Source organism: Aspergillus nomiae, assembly GCF_001204775.2.
Source record: "Aspergillus nomiae NRRL 13137 chromosome Unknown contig00057, whole genome shotgun sequence".
Lineage (NCBI taxonomy): Eukaryota > Fungi > Ascomycota > Eurotiomycetes > Eurotiales > Aspergillaceae > Aspergillus > Aspergillus nomiae.
Window position 1 is genome coordinate 2,318 of NW_015378112.1, and position 20,698 is coordinate 23,015.

Sequence of the window (20,698 nt, forward strand, 5' to 3'; positions counted from 1 at the left end):
TCGACCTACCCACTCCGCGCCAAACAAGATCCAGGCACCACAAGGCCAGCATCATACCAACTCGATCAGTCCACTTTCTCGGGACATGGAATGCTCGGGCCCCGAAGTGCCCGAAGATTTTAGTCTAGTAATCCAGCTCCTTCAGGTCAGCAGTTTTCCTGATGATACACCAGACCGTTGGGATCCATGCCATTCCATTCGAGATGGGAGTTGTTTACAAATCGGATTCCTCATCTAAACGACGACCCATTTAGTTCCTCTCATTGAGCGTGTTCTAGACATCCCGGCTGAACCCCACCTATGATGGCAATGGTAGTATTCTAAGAGACAGTAAACTAGCACATCTGTTACCGAGGGTCTGGACCGTTACCGAGGATGGCAGCTCAGAAACAAGGCATATTGAATCACTGTAGAGGTATTGGCGGAAGACTCCAGATCTACTCATTTCGATTCGTTTTTGGACTTGGTGTTCCCTCGGTAGGCCTTGGTTCTGAAGTTCCTATGTAGACAGAAGACTCTCGGATCGCATCTTCGAGAGCTGGATGCTGCCAAGACCATATCGCCCTTGACCTAATCGAGTTAGACTTTCCCCACCCGCGTCGAAGGCAAATGGGGGCCTGCTTATTCAATATCGATTCGAGACCAAGATGCTTGCTAACGTTCACTTAAGCTCCTCCCACCGCTAGGGTCCATGCCGAAAACCGGCACTTGATGCCAAATATTCCTGATCTCAGCCATCTAGATCGTTTGTGGGGATTACTGCCAATCAGTCACTTGCAGATCACCTATTCGAGTAATCCAGTGTCTGGTGATGTCAACAAGCCCTAGCTTATTGGTCGCATTTCTGGCATCGGGGGACTCCGCGGCCCTATTCGTTCATAGTTTGTAGCCATCCTCAACACCCACGATGAGAGGGCTGATCCACCAGACTGGCTGGCAACACAGTTGAACCTTCGGGTGGAACAGCGAATGAGGCCGCCAGAATGCTCGAGCATGTACCGAGGAATTGGTCATCTACGGCTAGGAAGGGTTGAAAGCCAGAACGGCGACTTCAATCTAGTGCCTTTACCCCGCTTTGCACTTGGGTGGTGAGTCCCTAGAGCACATTACTAATGGATTCATACTCATGAGGATGAAGAAACAATATAAAAGGCCATGGTTGTTCACCTCCATCTGCGGCAATATCATGAGACCATTGAATTCATCCCAATTTCTTTCTTATACAACAACAACCAAGTTCAATCTTAACACGCTACAACTGCGCCTCCATCATGGCAGAGAAGTGTCCCTTCCACAATCAAGCCAACGTGGCCGGCAGTGGCACCCGGAACCGCGACTGGTGGCCAGACCAGCTGAAGCTGAACATCCTCCGTCAGCACACAGCAGCCTCAAACCCACTGGATCCCGATTTTGACTACGCGGCGGCTTTCAACAGTCTGGATTACTATGCCTTGAAGAAGGACCTGCAAGATCTGATGACCGATTCCCAGGACTGGTGGCCAGCAGACTTTGGTCATTACGGTGGCCTCTTCATCCGCATGGCCTGGCATAGTGCGGGTACCTATCGCACCTTTGATGGTCGTGGTGGTGGTGGGCAAGGTCAACAACGGTTCGCGCCTCTCAACAGCTGGCCGGACAACGTGAGTCTCGACAAAGCTCGACGCCTGCTGTGGCCGATTAAGCAGAAGTATGGCAACAAGATCTCCTGGGCGGACCTGATGATCTTGACGGGCAACGTGGCCCTAGAGTCGATGGGTTTCCAGACATTCGGATTTGCCGGTGGCCGTAAGGATACTTGGGAAGCAGACGAATCGGCCTACTGGGGTGGTGAGACCACTTGGCTCGGGAATGACGTGCGGTATTCCCACGCTCTGCCGGATCTTCCAAGCACGGGACTGTGATTGCCGATGAAGAACCCCATCGCGATATACATTCTCGCGATCTGGAAAAGCCGCTCGCAGCTGCTCATATGGGCTTGATATACGTGAATCCGGAAGGACCCGATGGAAACCCCGACCCAGTCGCTGCCGCTCGGGACATTCGCACGACGTTCGGTCGCATGGCCATGAATGATGAGGAAACCGTTGCGTTAATTGCTGGTGGCCATACTTTCGGAAAGACACACGGCGCGGCTCCCTCGAACCACGTTGGTGCTGAGCCGGAGGCTGCTGGCCTAGAGGCACAGGGCTTTGGTTGGCAGAACAGCTACGGCTCCGGAAAAGGCGCGCATACCATTACCAGTGGCCTGGAGGTAACCTGGACCAAGACTCCGACCCGATGGAGCTTGAACTTTCTCGAGTACCTGTTCCGCTTCGAATGGGTGCTGACCAAGAGTCCTGCGGGCGCGAACCAGTGGGTAGCGAAAGACGCCGATGCCTTTATCCCGGATGCATACGATCCATCCAAGAAGCACCGACCACAGATGCTCACCACAGACCTGTCTCTGCGATTCGATCCTGCGTACGAGAAGATCTCGCGCGTTTTCTGGAGAATCCGGATCAGTTTGCAGACGCTTTCGCGCGGGCCTGGTTCAAGCTGACACATCGGGACATGGGACCGCGTGCTTGCTATATCGGTCCTGAGGTCCCCGCCGAAGAGCTGTCCTGGCAGGATCCCATCCCAGCAGTGAACCATCCGGTGATTAATGACACCGATATTGCCGCACTCAAGAGAGAGATTCTCGCCACGGGTGTCGACCCTTCGAAGTTCATCTCGACTGCTTGGGCATCCGCATCGACTTTCCGGGGCAGTGACAAGCGTGGCGGTGCCAATGGTGCGCGTATTCGCCTCGCCCCTCAGCGCGACTGGGAAGTCAATAACCAGCCATGGCTTGAGGCGACCTTGAGGCCCTGGATGACGTCCAAAACAGATTCAACAGCGCCCAGAACGATGGCAAGCGAGTATCCCTGGCGGATCTCATTGTGCTCGCTGGCTGTGCAGCTGTCGAGAAAGCTGCCGGCGATGCCGGCCATCATATCACCGTGCCTTTCACGCCGGGACGCATGGATGCTTCGCAAGACCAGACGGATGTCGAATCATTCAGTCAGATGGAGCCTGTGGCGGATGGATTCCGGAACTATGGCTCATCTACTGCTCGGGTGCGAGCTGAGCACTATCTGGTTGACAAGGCGCAGTTGCTCACTCTATCTGCGCCTGAAATGACGGTGCTTGTTGGTGGACTGCGGGCGCTGAATGCCAACTACGATGGTTCCGCCCACGGTGTGTTTACTACCCAGCCGGGCCATCTGACAAACGATTTCTTTGTCAATCTCCTCGACATGAACACCTCGTGGAAGGCATCAGCCCCTGGCAGTGACATTTACGAAGGCACCGACCGTAGAACTGGCGCTAAGAAATGGACCGCTACCAGGGCCGATCTGGTCTTCGGATCTCACGCCGAGCTGCGTGCCATTGCCGAGGTGTATGGTAGCAGCGATGGAACGGAGAAGTTTGTGAAAGACTTTGTTGCTGCTTGGGCTAAGATCATGAACCTTGACAGATTCGATTAAGGTACCGTATCACGTGATGCACGACCAATCAAGTGTGCCATGTGAGGATATCAGTGATCATTCTTGGGCAGTTGACACGTGACCTTCACTAGTTTGATAACTTTGGCAACAGATCTATTGCAGCTTTTGTGTACTGTTCATGCTTTGTTGATTCGTGTTACGTGTACGCTAATAAATGTACTAAATCTCAACTAAATATTGCGTATAGCTTCTATTATTGCTTTGCATTCCTTTCGGCTTCTAACATTATGATATACCCTCGCCTAGAGCGACGATTGTCATCATAATGTGATTTTAACTGCCGACGGAAGGGACCACAATGCCCATGTTTAATCTATTCTGATCAGAATGTCCAATCACAATATAGATGGCGCCATAACGAAATAATTTCGGCAATCAAGTTGTCCGTTATATCGACTATCAGAACTTACTTGTTCGCTTGCCTGGCGTTAGGGGGATTAGACTGTCCAGAGACTGACGTCGGCCGGCATGGACGCGTCGATAGCTTGATTGCGCCATCAAGCCCCAGTCTCGCAGCATATCGTGGATAAAAACTAGCCCAGACACAATATTCCTGTCCATGATAATGTGGAAATATTATAAATATCATGTTTCCGATCGGAAAATTTGCTATGAAAATGGTATCAGATCAAGAAAGAAATAATTGCTTACAGGGGGGTTCTCGAAGTAGTAAAATCACAATATTACCCTAACTTCTCCCCGGCTTACTGCTATGATGCCTGTACCTGATCAACATTCACCACTCGAGAATGATCTACCATCGGAGAAAAAGATCATAGCCGAAGTCTCCACAGATCAGGAGTCGTCGGATGAAGAAATCATCAAAGATTGGGATGATAAGGAGGAGAGCGCGCTTCGTCGAAAGTGAGCAGCCGCATATACTTGCAGATAGTCAAATGACTAACCACCATACTTTGATCTTCTATGCAGAATTGACTTTATCCTTCTTCCCATTCTTGGCCTCGCCTTTTTTGCTCTCCAGGTCGACCGTGGAAACATCAGCGCTGCGCTCACGTCCACCATCACAGACGACCTGGGGATAACAACCAACCAGATTAATATCGGTACGCAATTGCTCTCGGCTGGTATTGTCATCACAGAAATCCCGTCGAATATCATCCTTCAGCGGATCGGCCCGCAGATATGGCTCTCGGTACAGCTGTTCGCCTGGGGTCTTGTCGCGACCTTTCAGGCGTTTGTGCAGAGCTATCCCGCTTATTTAGTAACTCGGCTGTTGCTAGGACTGTTGGAGGGCGGGTTCATCCCTGGTACAGACGCTTACCCAAGACCTGATTACAAGCAATAGAGCACTAATGGATGGAGTAGGCGCATTGTACTACCTTTCTACATGGTACAAGAAAGGCGAGACAAGCTTCCGCACCACCCTCTTCTTCTTCGGACAGATGTTCGCAGCAGCGACCTCAAGCCTTATATCCGCCGGCCTACTGACACTAGACGGTAAATGCGGGCTCTCCGGCTGGCAATGGATCTTTCTCAGTACGTCAATCAGGGCCAACCTCGGCAGAACCACCTTTTTAACAATCGTATAGTCGAAGGCCTAATAACTATCTTCGCCGGCATCATCTTCACTCTCCTGGTCCCACCCAAGGCAGGCAATGGGTACGCCCTGATCGGCCTCAAGCGCTGGAGCTACTTCACCCCACGCGAGTCCCACATCATCCGCAACAGAGTCCTTCTTGACGACCCACGCAAAGCCCGTGGCCATATCAAGATCACGGCCAAGGATATCTGGAACACCGTGCGCCAGCCGAACACCATCCAGCACTTCTTCATTACCCTCGTGGCCATGTCAGGGTTCCAGGGTCTGACGCAGTATACGCCGAGCATGATCAAGTCGTTTGGGTTCAGTGCCGTCCGGGCCAATGCGTTGGCGTCGGTGCCGATTTATTGCAGCATGGTTTGGTGTCTGGGGTTGTCTTATTTCGCGTAAGCTTCTCTCTTTAAACATCAGTGGATTTCTGAAATGGGGCTAATCGTTTGAGCAGAGATCGCTCCGGACATCGAGGTCCCTTCGTTCTCCTCGCCATCACGTGGAACGTAATCTCGTACGCCTGTCTGCGGACAACGCCTTACTCCTCGTCGAGTTGGCATAAGTATGGTGTCGTCGCCGTGGCTAACGTATCCTATGCCAGCATGCAGTGCGTTGATTTCCCCTCCCCGTTCCCATGTCCTAAATACTCACAGAGCCAACAGTGTCCTAAACATCGGCTGGCTTTCCGTCTATTGCAAAACACCCCAAGAGCGAAGTGTCTCCATGGCGTATGTTTACCTTTCCACGCCTGGATTTCTTCTTCCGCTTGACACTAGCTAATGACTATAACAGGTTGATCGTAATGGCGGCCAACTGCGCCGGTATCTCCGGATCGCAGATCTTCCGCACATCAGATAAACCGAGGTATCTGCATGGCTTGACGGCTATTTGTGTCTTGGCCGGGGCGTCATGGGTATTGGCGGCGGCACTGGGGGTGCAGTATTATCTGAAGAGGAGAAAAGCTGGGGGGATTGGCAGTGGAGTATAGATTCCGCCGTTGAGATACGGCACTAGTATGACCCGTAATGATCAAATATGTATATATCTCAGGTTCATAAACTCTTCGTTATTAGAGATTTAAGATAGAATCTGGGCTTTCTGTCCGACATCTAGTTCGTTCCACGTGCCGCAGGCACCAAGAGGCCAGTGTGTAGTATAAGTAGTATGGCAATCAGCCCCCTAAAGAACAGAGAAAAGAAAAAACGAAAAAAAAAGGGGGACAAGGCAATCAATACCCACATGTACAGATCCCAACCCTCTCCGAAGCAACGCCATGGAAATGAAAATAATTATATACATACAATCAACCACGATATCAACTGAAGCCTGCAACCCCGAATTTGACCGACAAATCCAGACTTGCTCGAACTCAAGGTTTGACGAGCCAGCCGACCGAGCCCGCTATTGCGGCAATCATCATCACCATCAGGATATAAGCGCCCGCTTTATCCGCCGTGGTAATCGGCTTCGGCTTAGAGGGGTTCTTATCCCCTCCCGTGGAAGGCACGTTGTGTTCCTTCGCGTCCGGGTTCGTATCAATCGTGTTGGGTGATTCGGTTGCCATCAGCATCAGATTGGCCGTGACACCGCCCAGGGCCGACATTTGGGCTTCGAGGCCCTTGACCCCGTCGAACTTGTTGGCGCCCCAGGTGAGACCGCACAGATTGCTTTGGCCGTCGGATTGGCCGTTGCACATCTTGGATATGGCTTCAACCGACCCTTGCAGCTTCGGGGCGATCTGATCCTTGGTCGATGGCACAAGGATGGAGGTGAAAGCCAGCCACATAGAGAGGTAGCCCTTGAAACCGATCTGGTTTCGGTCGCAGGACATGATGGGCTCGCATGCGACTTCAGACATGACATTGCCGCCGTACTTGTCCGGGAAGAAGACCTTGAGAGTCGTACCCAGCAGACCGTTGACCCGCTGCAGCCATTTATCATCCCCGTTGGTCTGTATGGATCGTTAGCGAGATGACATGCATTAGGGGAGTATTACAAGAAGAAGGACTTACGTAATTGTACAGGAAGGCCGCCCCCGACAAATAGGTCCCATAGTTGTAGGTCCACTGGAGATTGTCGGGACTTTTACACTGGTCGTCGTTGTTGACCGAATCATAGATTACCCACTTATTGACGTCCATCAGCCCCGACTTGGCCGACCAGTCCCAGATCTTCTCGGCCCATTCGGTATAGGTTTCGTTTTTGGTAAACCGAGCCAACCGCGCAGCTAATTCGAACAGACCGCCGTTGGAGATGGCGTTCTTTAACTGATATCCAGCTTGATAGGGCCAGACCTGCCAGCGCATACCACCCCCACAGGTTTGACCGTCCCAGCGCTCGACCTGCTCGTTGAAGACCGCACGCGCGAGCGAGGTCCACGAAGGTTTTCCATCGCGCTCGGGGAATCCGGCCTCGGACGCAGTGATAGCGGCCAGACCCCAGAACATTTGATCGTCGTTACCCTGCGCACGTGACGGTCAGTGATTTTGCGCCCGAAGCAGAGTAAGGCGCCCTGAGGACGACGAGGACGACGTACCAGCCACTGACTGTAGTTTTGAGAGAAAAAGTCATAATTTTCGCCCGCCTGGAACATGAGATCATGCGACACCACCGCATTCTGGCTGTCGTCGCCCGATGCTTGCCAGTATTGAATTAACGTCATGAACATACTTCCGGCGATATACCAGGTATCGGTCAGTTTTCCGGGAATCCCCTCCGTCTGGTTCTGCTTGTAGAACTCCATCATGGGCGGGATAATTTCCTGGGCGCCCTTTTTTAGTGAATCTAAAATTCCCGCATTAGAGGCCTAGGCGATCTGGAGCGCATGTCGGACAATTTCGCGACCGTGAAGAGGGGAAAGAAACATACCCTCATTATTGACGACGATACCCAAGTCCGACCACGCGGTCTGGACGTGGAGAAAGAGGAACAACAGAGTGGCACATAGCTGTCGACTGGTGAGGTAGTGCATCCTCTCCGATAGATTAATATATTGGGGGGAGAATTGAGTCAGGAAGCAACACCGCAGCGACCGGAGACATCGAAAAAAGCTTGGGAGAGAATTGCGAGAGGGAAAAAGTGCATCCCGCAAGGCTTAATTTAAGAAGACCCGTGCCAAGCGCAGTCATGGCCCCATCTTGACCTGACTAAGTCCCTATCATGATGGAGTCCACTGCAGTCCACGCTACCTTGGCAAGATCGGCCCTGGTGAAACGAGTCCAATCATTCCCTCGGGTACGTCATCCAAGACCAGTCTTAACGTTCCCCCGTCTTCTTCGTCTTCTTGCCCTCCGGCTTTTCTCTGCTTCGGGGCGCTTGTTGCGTGGTTCCCTCTTGCCCGGATGTCACCTGACTAGGGTTGAGGTTACATACGGGCCAAACAGAATGGAAAAAAAAGAGAGAGCTGGACTGAAGGAAAACGCCCTGAGGACCCTGTCTCCCTGTCGATCGTGGAGTCAGGGGTCTTTGGAGGGGACTGATTGCTTATCCAACGACCCATGCACCGAAAAATTGGATCCGTGCTCCCCAAATGCGGACTGTGATACGCTGGTAGCCCCGTCCTCTCTCCACTCTCACCACTGGATGATGCGTCCCGATGCTTCCAGTTAATTATAGCAATTCCCGGTTCGTCAACTGGACAAGTTACATTGGCGACGCACACTACCACCCTGGTGGGCCTGCTGCAGCGGTCCTGTGTATTGGCAAGAAAAAAAGCTTCAAACGAACTCTTCTAGCCTCCTGGACTCGATCGACTATGACATAATTACATTCTTCGGGTGCGGTCTTTTTTTGTTACCCTCCCCAGATCTCCACTCATTGCGGAAATGTGGGGATCGTCTTGTCAAATCGAGTCTAGAATGGATCCAACAAAAAGCTTCAAGCACCACACTATTTGAAAGCCACCGTATTTCGCTAGATATTGTCACACGATCCTAGTGCAGATAAATCCATTGTCAATATGAATTGTAATTATCCAAGCATGTACTACATCGAAGCACCAGGTATTTTATCTCGGAATAAATGTAAATCCACTCAATGAACCTTTGTTGGTCTGAGACATCATCGCCATATCTTCTTAGCGCTTACTTGCACCGGGGCTATTCCCAATATCAGTGAGGATTATAGGCCTGACACGGGAGAACATGGCTAGTTGAACAATCACGAGCTCTCTGCGAGACAATGAGTCAGTCTGACTCATATATATATATATATACAGGCATCATGATCCCAATCGGTGGACGACATTCTCTTGCTCAAGATTCTCCACTGCTCATGCGACCTCCAAATATTGCACTCTAAGACAGCAGAATTTACCAAAGGGTCATGAAATCCAAGGCCTTAGAGCGTGCCTCTTAGGTAGGCAGAAACCCTAATTGACCCAACTGGAAAGATAACTACTGATGAAAGTACTCAGCAATACATTCACGTCTAGCACTCATATTAGACATACAGGGAAAAAAAACCAATCAATACAGAATGGAGGCACCAACCCCCATCCTCCAACTGTCTAACCACCTCATCCGCCCCTACTACGCTGGGGACGTAGAAGCCATCGCCAAAGAAGGTAACAACCCCGAAATCGCCCGTTGGCTACGCAGTCGATTTCCTGAGCCCTACACCATCGAAGACGCCAAGTCCTGGATTTCAACCGCGAACTCTGCCTCACCGGTCCTCGACTTCGTCATTAGCCGGCGGGAGGATAATATCGCCATTGGAAGCATCGGGTTAAAAGCCAGAGATGATGTATATTATCGGACGATGGAGATCGGGTACTGGGTGGGTCAAGACCACTGGGGAAAGGGGATTGCTACGGAAGCATTATCTGCAATGACTGCTTGGGTCTTTGAGAGTTTCCCACATGTTTTGAGGCTGGAGGCGGAGGTATATGATGGGAATGAAGCCAGTCAAAAAGTGTTGGCGAAGGCGGGGTATCAGCTTGAGGGGAGAAGAAGGAAAGCCGTGGAGAAAAAGGGCGTTGTTATGGATACACTGAACTTCTGCACCTTTAGAGCCGAGGAGTAAGTTGTCTTCCTGTTCTTACATTTTGTATTTTTTTCTTTTTCTTCTCGTTTCTTTCGTTTCTTTTCCTTTCTTTTTGGAGGGGGGATGCTCTTGTATTGGATCCAAGGGCTAGTACTACACAGAATAGAGATACCACCGAACAATAATACACATCATCAAGATTCAAGAAAATGCGGTCTTAAGCAGCTATGTAGAACTAAAGAAATCAGGGATGAGTCTGTAGTTTTTCTACGCTTGGAATCGACCCCTCGATTCAACGGTCTTTTCACACATACTCCCTTAATATTGACAATTCACGTGACTGTATTTTTTGGTTTAGTAAGACATTAGTAAGACAATGTCGACTGGATTAGGCCTAACACCTTGCTGCATAACTCTTGTGCAGAAGGGGTTGCTTACGCTTAGTAATGAATGTTGTCCCAATGCAGGCACTTCGGCACAAGAGTCGAATTGTGGGATCGAATCGCCAAACATAATTCGTTCCCCGGCCAAGAATGGGAACATTGGCGACCCATCATGCTTTGAAATCAATCGTATTTTTTTTTTGATTAGTATAGCTGGTGGTGGTAAAATGGCGCCAACACGTTCCAATTTAAGTGCAATTTTGCGTTTTCACGACTCTCTTACAGCACTAATCTCATATCCGTACCGTTCTGAAGAGTGCCATACGACTTCAGAAACAAGATGTCGGCGAGATACCACTCTGACTCGGTAGATGTAACCCCGCTGGGGGAGCCGCTCCACTTCGCCTTCAGCCAGCGAACCGCGCCCAATCGTTTCTACAAGGGTGCCATGACGGAGCGGTTATCGTCTTGGTCCCCGACAGATCTGAAAGCGCGTGGAATTCCCAGCAATGAGTTGATCAACCTGTACAAGCGCTGGGGTGAGAGTGGCTATGGCATGCTCTCCACCGGAAATATCATGATCGCATACGATCACCTAGAAGCCCCGGGAAACCCCATTATTGATCTGGAGAACCCCTTCCATGGAGAACGTTTTGAGGCGTTCTCTCGCCTGGCGTCGGAGTCGAAGAAACATGGCAGTTTGATCGTCGCGCAGGTCAGTCATCCCGGTCGCCAGGTGGAAGAGCGGGTACAGGCCGATCCCGTCTCGGCGAGTGATGTGCAGCTGCAGGCGGAGGCGCTCAAGATGAAGTTTGCGAAGCCACATGCGGCCTCGAAGGACGAGATCCAGGATATCATTAAAAGATGGACTCATGCCGCAGTCTATCTCCACAAGGCGGGATTTGATGGTATCCAGCTGCATGGCGCGCACGGGTATCTGCTGGCCCAGTTCCTGTCGCAGACCACGAACAAGAGGACCGATGAGTATGGTGGAAGTTTGGAGAACCGGGCACGTCTGATTGTGGAGGTTGCCCGGTCTATTCGACAGGAGCTGCCGTCATCGTCAGGGTTTATTCTGGGTATTAAGATCAACTCGGTCGAGTTCCAGGCCGACGGATTCACCCCGGCCGAAGCCCAGCAACTGTGTAAGATTCTGGAACAAAATGAGTTCGATTTTGTGGAACTCTCTGGTGGAACGTATGAGGCACCTGCGTTCTCGCGCGACCGGGATTCCACCAGGAACCGGGAGGCGTTCTTCCTGGAGTTTGCATCCATGATTACCCCTGTGCTGAGCAAAACCAAGAGCTACGTTACCGGCGGTCTCCGGACGGCTTCGGGAATGGTGGCTGCACTGGAGACGGTGGATGGTGTCGGTTTGGCTCGACCTGCTTGCCAAGAATTTAGCCTTCCCCGCGATATCCTTGAAGGCCGAGTGGCTGGTGTGATTGAGCAGAAGGTCGATCAACAGAACTTTGGCCTGACGAGCGCCGCCGCGGGTACACAAATGAAGCAAGTGGGCAAGGACGAGCAGCCAATTGATCTAAGTGACGAAAAGAACCTGGCGGTCTTCATGAAGCACCTGGGGGAATGGGCCCAGCAAGTTCAGGAAGACGCACTCAAGATGAATATGTATGGGTTCATGGATCTCCCCACGGGAGAGGCTTTCCGGGGATAAACACTGCCTCAACCAGTTACATAAGGGCTGAAGCCGTCATTTGGGCTTTCCCCAAACATCAACATTGTGAGCTGACCGGTCCGCGATGGATATAGAGCAATCACTGTGATCGAGCTAAATAAACATTCATTCATAGAAACCTGGGTGTTGCATACTCACATTTCGCAACATCATCCTCAGGCCCGTTGATCTCTAGCTCACGGATCTGCTTCGTAAAGTCTCGTCTGTCGAAGTTCGGTAGATTTCGCATAATTTTCACGTAAAGCCAGACACGCTGTGCAGGAAGCGTAATGTATAGCTGCTGCAGCTGAAACTTAACAACCAGCCTGTCATCTTGCGTTAACCTGGAACGGCTCAGAATCACATCTATCTTGATCCTTAAGAAAGCCATAAGCTGCGACTGCATGAGGTCATGAAAATATGTATCCAAACCCCCATCTGCAAATGATCGTAAGTTATTGGCTGTACTTTGCAACGCTATTTAAAGGGGCACTCACCTGGCTTCATGAGCTTGTATACTTCTGGTGCATCTGACTTGCCAGACAACCCAACTAATTGCAACCCAACCATATCCGCAACCCACTGGGACATATGGGTTTGAGGCTTTGGGAGTGCGACGGCCTTGTACCTAAGGCAGACCTTCCCAACTACTTGCCCTGCAATGTTTTCTAACTTCTGTAGGAATGCCAGGTGATGGTCACTGGTCTCATCGGTCACTAATTTGAAACCCTGCCTGCTGGTTTCGAGGTATGATTTGAGGGTTCTCCCGAGAGCTGATCTGGATTTATAGACTATAGTGTCCCCTTTAGTTGCCTGCTCGAAGAAGATACTGTTGATTAGATTGACATAGTAGGAAGATATACGGAAACAGGTAAAGTAGAATCTGTCTTCGGACCGAGGGCCCCGGTTCGGCTTCAGAACGAGCTTTCCATTCATAGTAGTCGAGTACGAGTTCCCACACTTCTTGATAGGCAGGTATTGGAGCAGCGAGATAGCTCTATCAGGGAATAGATGTTGTTGTCGCACCGTTTCCCGCAGTGTTTCCCACATGCCCTGAAGATCCTCTGCGCCTTCCTTAGAGGGGTCGACCAGCAGTGAGCTTCTCAAGACAATGAGAAGTTTTGCAGAAATCGGAGCAAAATTGTGGTATTCTGTGTACGCTCCTTCGATTATTCTTCCAGTGGCGGGGTCAATTCGAACATCCGAAGGGCCCTCATGGACTCCATACGCATTATGGGTCAATATGAACTCATCTTCATCTGACAAAGGCTGGCAGAATGCCATAAATTTGAACTGCATGTGATGAATGAACATCTCCGCATCATCCGGGAAGACCTGTTTCTGAACCTTGTTGATCCACAGCATGTCGGGATCAATTCGAGATCCAAGAATGCCTTGAGATTGGCAAACCAGATATCACGAGGCGATTTGAATCTCTTTTCCCGCAGGTAGCTTTCCATGCGGTGTTTGTCGTTAGAATCGTAGGTGGTGATGCTGTCATGGTTGTATCGCGCATAGAAAGTGGAGTTCCGGTATTTCATGAGAAACAGGAACTTTCTTATAGTATCCCTTTCGCGACGAGTCAATTCAAGTATCCGACCAGCTCTGAATGTATCTGTCGCTCGTTTGATAATTCTACCTGCATGACCTTCCAACTTTCCGAGATTATCCTCAATATGCCTGGGGTTCGGGTAACCTTGATCGCGGTACATGTCCACGAGTCCAAACTCGCGTGATACCGTTACTTGGACCAGGGCATTCTTCTTCAAGTCTATCGCGTTGACGAACGGGTCCTTGAGCAACTGCCCCTGTGGTCTTTGGCTGCGTGGCTTTCTTCCTCTCTGACGACGCGAAGGTAAGGGTTGCTCGAGAGCTGCGAACTGGCGCAGGAGAAATCGTGGGATAAAGTGATGATACTCGGCTTTGTACTCAGTTGTTTGTGCCATATTGAGTTTGATGGTTCGCAGAGAGAGAAAGAGAGATTGTGAGTGTGGTGTTGCTGCGATGTAGTATATTTATGGACCGCAAGCGCCGAGGTGTGGGAGAAGGCTAGTGCCCCGCGCTACAGCCTTGCGCAGTCTATGTTCGACTCATTGGGCTTTGAGTGATTCGCCAATAAGTCTAGCTGCAGCTAGGCATTGTGGGAATGTAGTCGCTGACGTGGCCAGTACTTGTGTCTTGTAGCCCTCGTTCGCCGTAATCGTTCGCCGGGATATAGCACCACGCCGGATAGCCAACTAGATACTGAGCGACAAATTTGTTAATTAATGTAATTGTGATGAGGCCTTAACTTGCTATGTACATAAGATGGGGGATTGAAGGGCCGCTGAAGGGTTTGGTGAGGGATTACCGTTTTACATCTGATACATCGAATTCCACAGAGGAGCCTGCCTATCCTTGGGAAATATAGACGTTGTCTAGAAACTGCACTGCATCACTATAGGCCTGGTCTCTCAATTTGGTATCGATGAACATTGAAGGCACTGTTTACCCCATAGTTAGTGTGTATAACAACATGCAGATAGACAGCCGCGTACCCTCAATCCACCCATGTATCTGATCGTCGAAGAACATGCCATCAATGTGATAAGGACGTCGAGCAGCTGATTCAAGTTCTAACGCTAGCGATACTCGGTCTTCCCTATCGGTCGGATGATGTTGAGATGCTTCTTGTGGGTATTTGATCTCGCGATTAAGGGCCACAGCTTCGTCTTTCAGTCTATTCACAAACACTGTTTGCTCATGGTGAAGAATATCGACCTTCGCACAAAGAAACAGCATATTCCGTGGCAGTGACTCAATATCTGCGAGAATGGGATGCAGTATTGGGCTATCCAGATACTTTTCTCGCTCTGTTCCGGCATATGCGTCCATTAAGGGCAAAACAAAAGCTAGAGGGTCAGTATCAGGATATTTGGCCGGCTTCGGCTTTTCCCACGGCGACAGCCGCAGATCAACCTGTGGATAAGTCAAGATAAATACCACTCAAACATCTAACACAGTAGTCACGGAGGTAGGACCTACGGGTGGGTAAAACATCACCGCTGCTTTCACGTTGAATTCCGACCGGGCCAACCATTGCGCAACGCCCAACGCCAGATTCCCTCCACTTGAAAATCCGCTCACACTCAACAATCTCGGATCGGCATCCCAAAGCCTCCCCGCGTTTTCGATCAACCATTCGGCTACATCTTGGACATCCCTGTGCGCGACGGGAAAAGTATATCGTGGGGAGTATCGGTGAGATGTTGATATCACTACCGCCCCGGTCTCTGCCGCGACTCGATCACAGAACGGCGTGTTGCCTTCGGGGAGACCTCCAAGGAACCCGCCGCCGTGAATGTTGAGGTGGAGAGCTCGCGGTTTATTATTTGGCGCTTTCTCGAGGGGGTTGGTATACAATAGCACGAACGGAGTGACCCGGAGCACGCCTCAAGGGAATCCAGATCGTGGTTTTGGGATGTTTCGAACGTATGTCACGCCAATATTGAATTGCATTGGTAAGGAAGACTACTGGCTGTAATGCGACAAGGCGCCAGCGAATACTCCAGGGTAGGCCTGGACATAGAATGGCATCGTACAGGGGCCCGAACCAGCGGTAAAGGAAGGACATCATAGCGTGGTTCTTGTCTCAGTGTGTATGTTTGCGCATCACATAGTTATAGTCCATGGGCCCTCTGGAAACTTAGTCGACTTCGTATTCGGCCGTCTAACCGTCCAGACACATGAAAAGTCATGAGTCACTCATTGTTCATCATTGCTCTCGCGTGACTTGACCTGAGTTCATGGCGATCGAAGCGTATTCTCCTTTGGGTTGCTTCTCTGCAAAACAAGAATTATTCAAATCGCAACAGTGTGTACAGTCTCGGGATGCAATGTTTCGGGTAGTATGCTGAGCCAAGCTGTGTCTATAGCCTATCATTATGGCCGACCAGAGATTAGAGAGGTAAGGGCAAGCGAAGAAACGCAGGATTGTAGAAGGACGGTTGCGGCCCCTGCAGGCTGGTTGGATCTTGGGAGGAGGCCATCTTGATTTTTTAGTTATGCAAAGCCGTATCGTTCCCTGTCCTGTATCCGCTGTAGAATTGCCGGCAAGGTGATCATCATTTGAGCCTTATCGGACATACCGACCGATATCATTGAATGATCGTACAGCGCAGAATCATGGTGCTGCTGACAAGAGCGAACCCTAGCACGTGATGTGATATTTAAATCCTTTGCAAACAGGTGAGGGTTCGCGATTTCCCTCTGAGGATCATCCCCGGGTGTTAGTGACATTCACGGATACAAGAAAGAAAAGGGGAACTGAAACTACGGTGTGAGGCTGCATCGCCAAGAGCTTGTCACTGGTTGACTGCCGAAGCAGCGGAAATTGATTCAACAGACTAAAGAGAACTGCGAATGACCTGGGTTCAGGCATGAAATTGCAGGGCAACATATACAGCAAATTAAATCGACATATCCACTGTTGGTGGAATTGGGGGAGTGAAGTCTGTCTCCGTTGCCAAGTTTCGATATTCTTCCCCACCATAGAACTACGGCTTCCATTTGTCACTGAAGAAGCAGCATCATCCACTCTTCCAGGCTACATTCTTGGCACTCGCCCACGCCCCAACTCATATTCTACGATCGTCGATGGCTTGGGCCTGCACGCGCGGAGCCATGGAATAGGAATTGATCAACTGATCTCTGTTCGTCAAGAACGCTGCTCGTTTGCATGACCTCTTCCCCAGAGGTCCACAAGTGAGACAACACGACAAAAGAGCTAGTTACCTCATGAATAACGGAGCGAACGGCCGTCTCTAGAATCCTCTAATTCGGAGTACATCTCATATTATTACTAGTCGGTCTTTGGGGCGAGAAACAAAAATAGTTAATCGTTCGGCCCCTAATCCAAGTCTCTTGTTCAGGGTTTACGGCAGAGATGGAATCGCACGATGCCAAGACTTCACAGCCTTTGTACCATGGATATAGCAGGCAGCACTCAGTGCCACTCACGCCCGAGAGCCTCAGAGGGTGGATCAATGATGGCGTTTGCTCCAGTTAAACCGTGGGGGCCACAGACCCTTGACTTCCAGACCAAAGTGTCTCTGAGACCCTGCGTTATTCTTCTTCAGGAAGGTGAGCTGTCGGTGTGCCCTGGAACGCTTTACTTCCTTGGGAAAAATGCCTTGTCGATAGAAATTTCGGAACGAGATGTCAGCGATCACCATAGCCTCATACGAGGGTCATAAGAGTAAGCCTCGCCGCAAAGGAACCAGAGAACCCTCAAGTACACCCAACGGTACCATGTAGCCACGAAAGTGGTTACCAAAAGGAATCATAATGTAAACAAAAAAAATAAAAAGTAAATATTCAAATTATGCTCATGGGCGGTTACACTTTTCTGTTTGTGTAGGGTTCAGCTTGCTTACGAGTAGTGCTTATTTGACCGGGGAATTTTCCCTAGCGCCCACTTCGTATTCCGAATCTGCAGACAGCCGAAGAAATGGAGATTTGACAAGCGGTTTAGGGTTCTCCAGTTCCCAAAAAAGAAAACCGTTCGGAGAGCCCTTGTCAAAGACCCAAAGTTAACATCCGACCCACCTCTTCAGCCTTGTCCTCGGACAGTTGATTAGGCTGCGCCTCTCTTTTCCTTGCTGCCAAGAACGTAGTGTACTTCTTCTCGTGTTATAAATGGTGCGGTCTGTCGCGCTATCAGTCTTTGTTCGAGAAGCCTTTTGGTTGTTAACTCCCACAAATCCCCTCTTCCGCAGCTTCCGAGAAACCAGACTTGGGGCGCGGTTTGCAACATGCGTCTATTCGGCATCACTCTGGTTTCAGCCGCTCTGGCTGCTGCCCAGAGCAGTACATCCACTGACACCTCGGAACCGTGTGCTCGCGCTAGCCGGCTCGCCCAGGAGAGTCAAGTCATCCCAGCCCAGACCGCCTATGAGTGCTTGAAATCTGTGCCAGTGGCTGTAGAGCAAGATAAGACACTCATTGACCAGCTCAAAGGCCTGTGGGAGTGGCATTCGGAGACTGGCTATCTGAAGAACGCCCCCGACACATGGGAACTGGGCTCCATCGACCTGCTTGGGGAATTGGACAAGATCAAAGAGAACCTTTCCTCCTACGACAGTGAATATGACGTGCAGCTCGCGATCAACAAGTTGACCCTGAAGACAGGGAACTTTCATTTCAACTACGTGCCCGATATCCTCCAGGTCTTCTATTTTGGACGTGTGATCCCCGTGACCACCGTCTCAGAGGACGGAACCAGTGTGCCAGAGACCTATGCTGTCGCAGATCTTGTGCAGAAGGACTCCGACGCTCGCATTAAAATCTCGCCAATCACGAAGATCAATGGTGAAGATGCGCAAACATATCTGAACAAGATCGCCGCCCAGGAGCAGTACATCGACCCTGATGCCCGGTTCAACAGCCTCATGTGGAGGGGCAGAGCCTCCGCCTCGGCGGGCAGTTTTGTTAACACTGGTCTGGGCTTTTATGAAGGAGCGACGACGAATATCACTTTTAAAAACGAGACCACTCGTGTCGTCAGGAACTTCGCTGAGGTACGGCAAAACCTGACGGCAGTAACCAGCGGAAAGTCGTTCTTTGAAGAACTCTGCACCGGCAGCTTTGCTAGCGTCGAGGCAGTGGCCGCCGCGTCCATGAAAACAACAACGCCTTACAAGGGAACTCCTCACCACTGGAAAAGGCAAAGCATCCCTAGCGACGGCTACCCTAGACCAATTGTTGAACACAGCAGCGGTATGGTCGCTGGCTATTTTATGAACGGATCTGATTTCGAAGACGTCGCTGTCCTCAAGATTATTACCTTTGACACTTCTTCGGCTGATAGGAGTGATGCTGCTACCGAGTTCCAGGACGTTGTGAAGCAGTTTTTGGGCAACTGCACAGATGCGGGCAAGAAGAAGCTCGTTATTGACCTCCGAGAGAACGGTGGAGGTGACACCGATCTTCTCCTCGATACCTTCATGCAGCTTTTCCCCGGTGAAGTGCCGTTTAGTGCTCAGAGATATCGTGCGCAGGAGCAATACAAGCTCATTGGCGAAGCTGTCAATTCGGTTTATGAGGATCAGTCTGTACAGAGGCTGATCACGCAAGCTACTGGCGAAAGTAAGTGGAAAGCTATCCGCCGTGAGACAACGTAAAGCTAACTTGTCTAGGATTTGCCAATATTGGCCTCGTCAGGTATTGGGCCTACTGGAACTTTGTCGATGTTAACGGTGATAACTTCAAATCATGGGATGCGTTCTACGGTCCTCACAAGTATAATGGTGATGAGTTCACAACTATCATGAGGTACAACGTAAGTACAACCTATGAATCCCTAGAACCACGAGCACACCCAGCTCACAGGATACAGATGTCCAATAGCAACCCAGTCAGCATCCGGGATCAGTCAGGCTTCAAATTCCTGAACCCTCCCGCCGGAGACCCTCCGTTTGCGGCGGAAAACATCGTCATGTTCTCTGACGGTCTTTGTGGATCTTCCTGCGCTTCATTCCATGAGGAGCTGAAGAACATTGCAGGCGTCAAAGCCATTGCCGTTGGTGGTCGTCCCCAGGAGGGTGCCATGCAGACAATTGGAGGCTCCAAGGGTGGAGAGGTTATCCCACTGAACACCATCCCCATGTCCCTCCAGACAATGATGAACCTCACCGCACCCTTGGGCATTAAAGCCCTGGACGACGACTCTCTTACAAAGCTTGCCAACCCCGACGTGCTTCTCACTCGCGCGGGTGACTACAGCAGTCGCATTCAGGTTCAAGACCAGATTCGCAAGGGTGATGAGTCAGGAACCCCCCTTCAGTACATCTATGAAGACGCCGACTGCCGTATCTTCTACACCACCAAGATGCTGCTCGAACCTGAAACGGCATGGGAAGCTGCATGGTCAGCATACACAGATGACAGCAAGTGTGTCAAGGACTCCACCAAGAAATCGTCCAGCATTGGCGGTGGGTATAAGCCGTTTGGTCCTGGTGATCTCAACGGCAAGCAGTCAGAGAACAGCACCTCCTCGTCGGACAAGGATGAGGAGAATGCTGCCCCTGCATGGAAACCTAGTCTTGCTCTCTGTGCCGCGGCTACAGTCATCAGCCTCCTTCTTTAAAAATTTTTTATAACGGTTGTTTAAATTTCTTTTGGGGCCAAATGAGTCCCACGTTTGTTTTCTATGCATGATGATACCTATATATTACGATGGCTACTCTGTGAACTTTAGACAATTTCAGAATTGTACATATACAATACCTGGGTATACAATTTCTTTGGATATTGAGTAGTAACTTGTGTATTTATTGAAATTATCTATCACAATTGTCTACCGAGTACCTGCAGTATCAGACTATAGTTTCGTTCCCTTTGCCTAGCTACCAAATATGATTAATATATCGCGGATACTTTGACTTTTCCTTTATTAACTTATCCTTTCCGATACAGTCTCCGAATCATGGATTATTCGTTCAAGTCCTATTATTCTTATGTAATTTCACTAATGAAATTCAATCAATATCGGTAGTCACGGCGATTGACCTGGTAGCCTTCAATCTTGGACTCCCAA

At 50.3% G+C, this 20,698-nt stretch overlaps 9 protein-coding genes across 9 annotated transcripts; 6 read left to right on the top strand and 3 right to left on the bottom strand.

Annotated features, from left to right (window-relative positions):
* Positions 1–1,271: 1,271 nt before the first annotated feature.
* On the top strand, positions 1,272–1,901 carry ANOM_003048 (catalase-peroxidase; the record flags this gene model as incomplete). Its single annotated transcript, XM_015548305.1, has 1 exon — positions 1,272–1,901. One exon carries the CDS (start codon positions 1,272–1,274, stop codon positions 1,899–1,901), a length of 630 nt encoding a protein of 209 aa, XP_015409199.1.
* Positions 1,902–1,969: 68 nt separating this feature from the next.
* ANOM_003049 (catalase-peroxidase) lies at positions 1,970–3,509 on the top strand (the record flags this gene model as incomplete). The annotated part of the gene is made up of 3 exons (XM_015548306.1): positions 1,970–2,479; positions 2,536–2,773; positions 2,836–3,509. 3 exons carry the CDS (start codon positions 1,970–1,972, stop codon positions 3,507–3,509), a joined length of 1,422 nt encoding a protein of 473 aa, XP_015409200.1.
* Positions 3,510–4,242: 733 nt separating this feature from the next.
* On the top strand, positions 4,243–6,070 carry ANOM_003050 (MFS transporter; the record flags this gene model as incomplete). Its single annotated transcript, XM_015548307.1, has 7 exons — positions 4,243–4,394; positions 4,461–4,798; positions 4,857–5,027; positions 5,081–5,477; positions 5,537–5,689; positions 5,745–5,810; positions 5,875–6,070. The coding sequence occupies 7 exons, from the start codon at positions 4,243–4,245 to the stop codon at positions 6,068–6,070; spliced, it is 1,473 nt and encodes a 490-aa protein (XP_015409178.1).
* Positions 6,071–6,451: 381 nt separating this feature from the next.
* Positions 6,452–8,136, bottom strand: ANOM_003051 (glycoside hydrolase family 76 protein; the record flags this gene model as incomplete). Its single annotated transcript, XM_015548308.1, has 4 exons — positions 6,452–7,033; positions 7,095–7,544; positions 7,619–7,866; positions 7,951–8,136. Coding segments are annotated over 4 exons (1,440 nt in total), but the record flags the coding sequence as incomplete, so codon positions are not given.
* A 1,422-nt stretch (positions 8,137–9,558) lies between these two features.
* Positions 9,559–10,104, top strand: ANOM_003052 (GNAT family N-acetyltransferase; the record flags this gene model as incomplete). Its single annotated transcript, XM_015548309.1, has 1 exon — positions 9,559–10,104. The coding sequence occupies one exon, from the start codon at positions 9,559–9,561 to the stop codon at positions 10,102–10,104; it is 546 nt and encodes a 181-aa protein (XP_015409179.1).
* Positions 10,105–10,788: 684 nt separating this feature from the next.
* Positions 10,789–12,123, top strand: ANOM_003053 (NADH:flavin oxidoreductase/NADH oxidase family protein; the record flags this gene model as incomplete). Its single annotated transcript, XM_015548310.1, has 1 exon — positions 10,789–12,123. One exon carries the CDS (start codon positions 10,789–10,791, stop codon positions 12,121–12,123), a length of 1,335 nt encoding a protein of 444 aa, XP_015409169.1.
* A 130-nt stretch (positions 12,124–12,253) lies between these two features.
* Positions 12,254–14,069, bottom strand: ANOM_003054 (DUF4238 domain-containing protein; the record flags this gene model as incomplete). The annotated part of the gene is made up of 3 exons (XM_015548311.1): positions 12,254–12,561; positions 12,621–13,517; positions 13,544–14,069. 3 exons carry the CDS (start codon positions 14,067–14,069, stop codon positions 12,254–12,256), a joined length of 1,731 nt encoding a protein of 576 aa, XP_015409181.1.
* Positions 14,070–14,514: 445 nt separating this feature from the next.
* ANOM_003055 (putative lipase/esterase family protein) lies at positions 14,515–15,736 on the bottom strand (the record flags this gene model as incomplete). Its single annotated transcript, XM_015548312.1, has 4 exons — positions 14,515–14,606; positions 14,661–15,081; positions 15,148–15,479; positions 15,532–15,736. 4 exons carry the CDS (start codon positions 15,734–15,736, stop codon positions 14,515–14,517), a joined length of 1,050 nt encoding a protein of 349 aa, XP_015409180.1.
* A 2,179-nt stretch (positions 15,737–17,915) lies between these two features.
* On the top strand, positions 17,916–20,248 carry ANOM_003056 (uncharacterized protein; the record flags this gene model as incomplete). The annotated part of the gene is made up of 3 exons (XM_015548313.1): positions 17,916–19,248; positions 19,299–19,441; positions 19,499–20,248. 3 exons carry the CDS (start codon positions 17,916–17,918, stop codon positions 20,246–20,248), a joined length of 2,226 nt encoding a protein of 741 aa, XP_015409171.1.
* Positions 20,249–20,698: the final 450 nt, after the last annotated feature.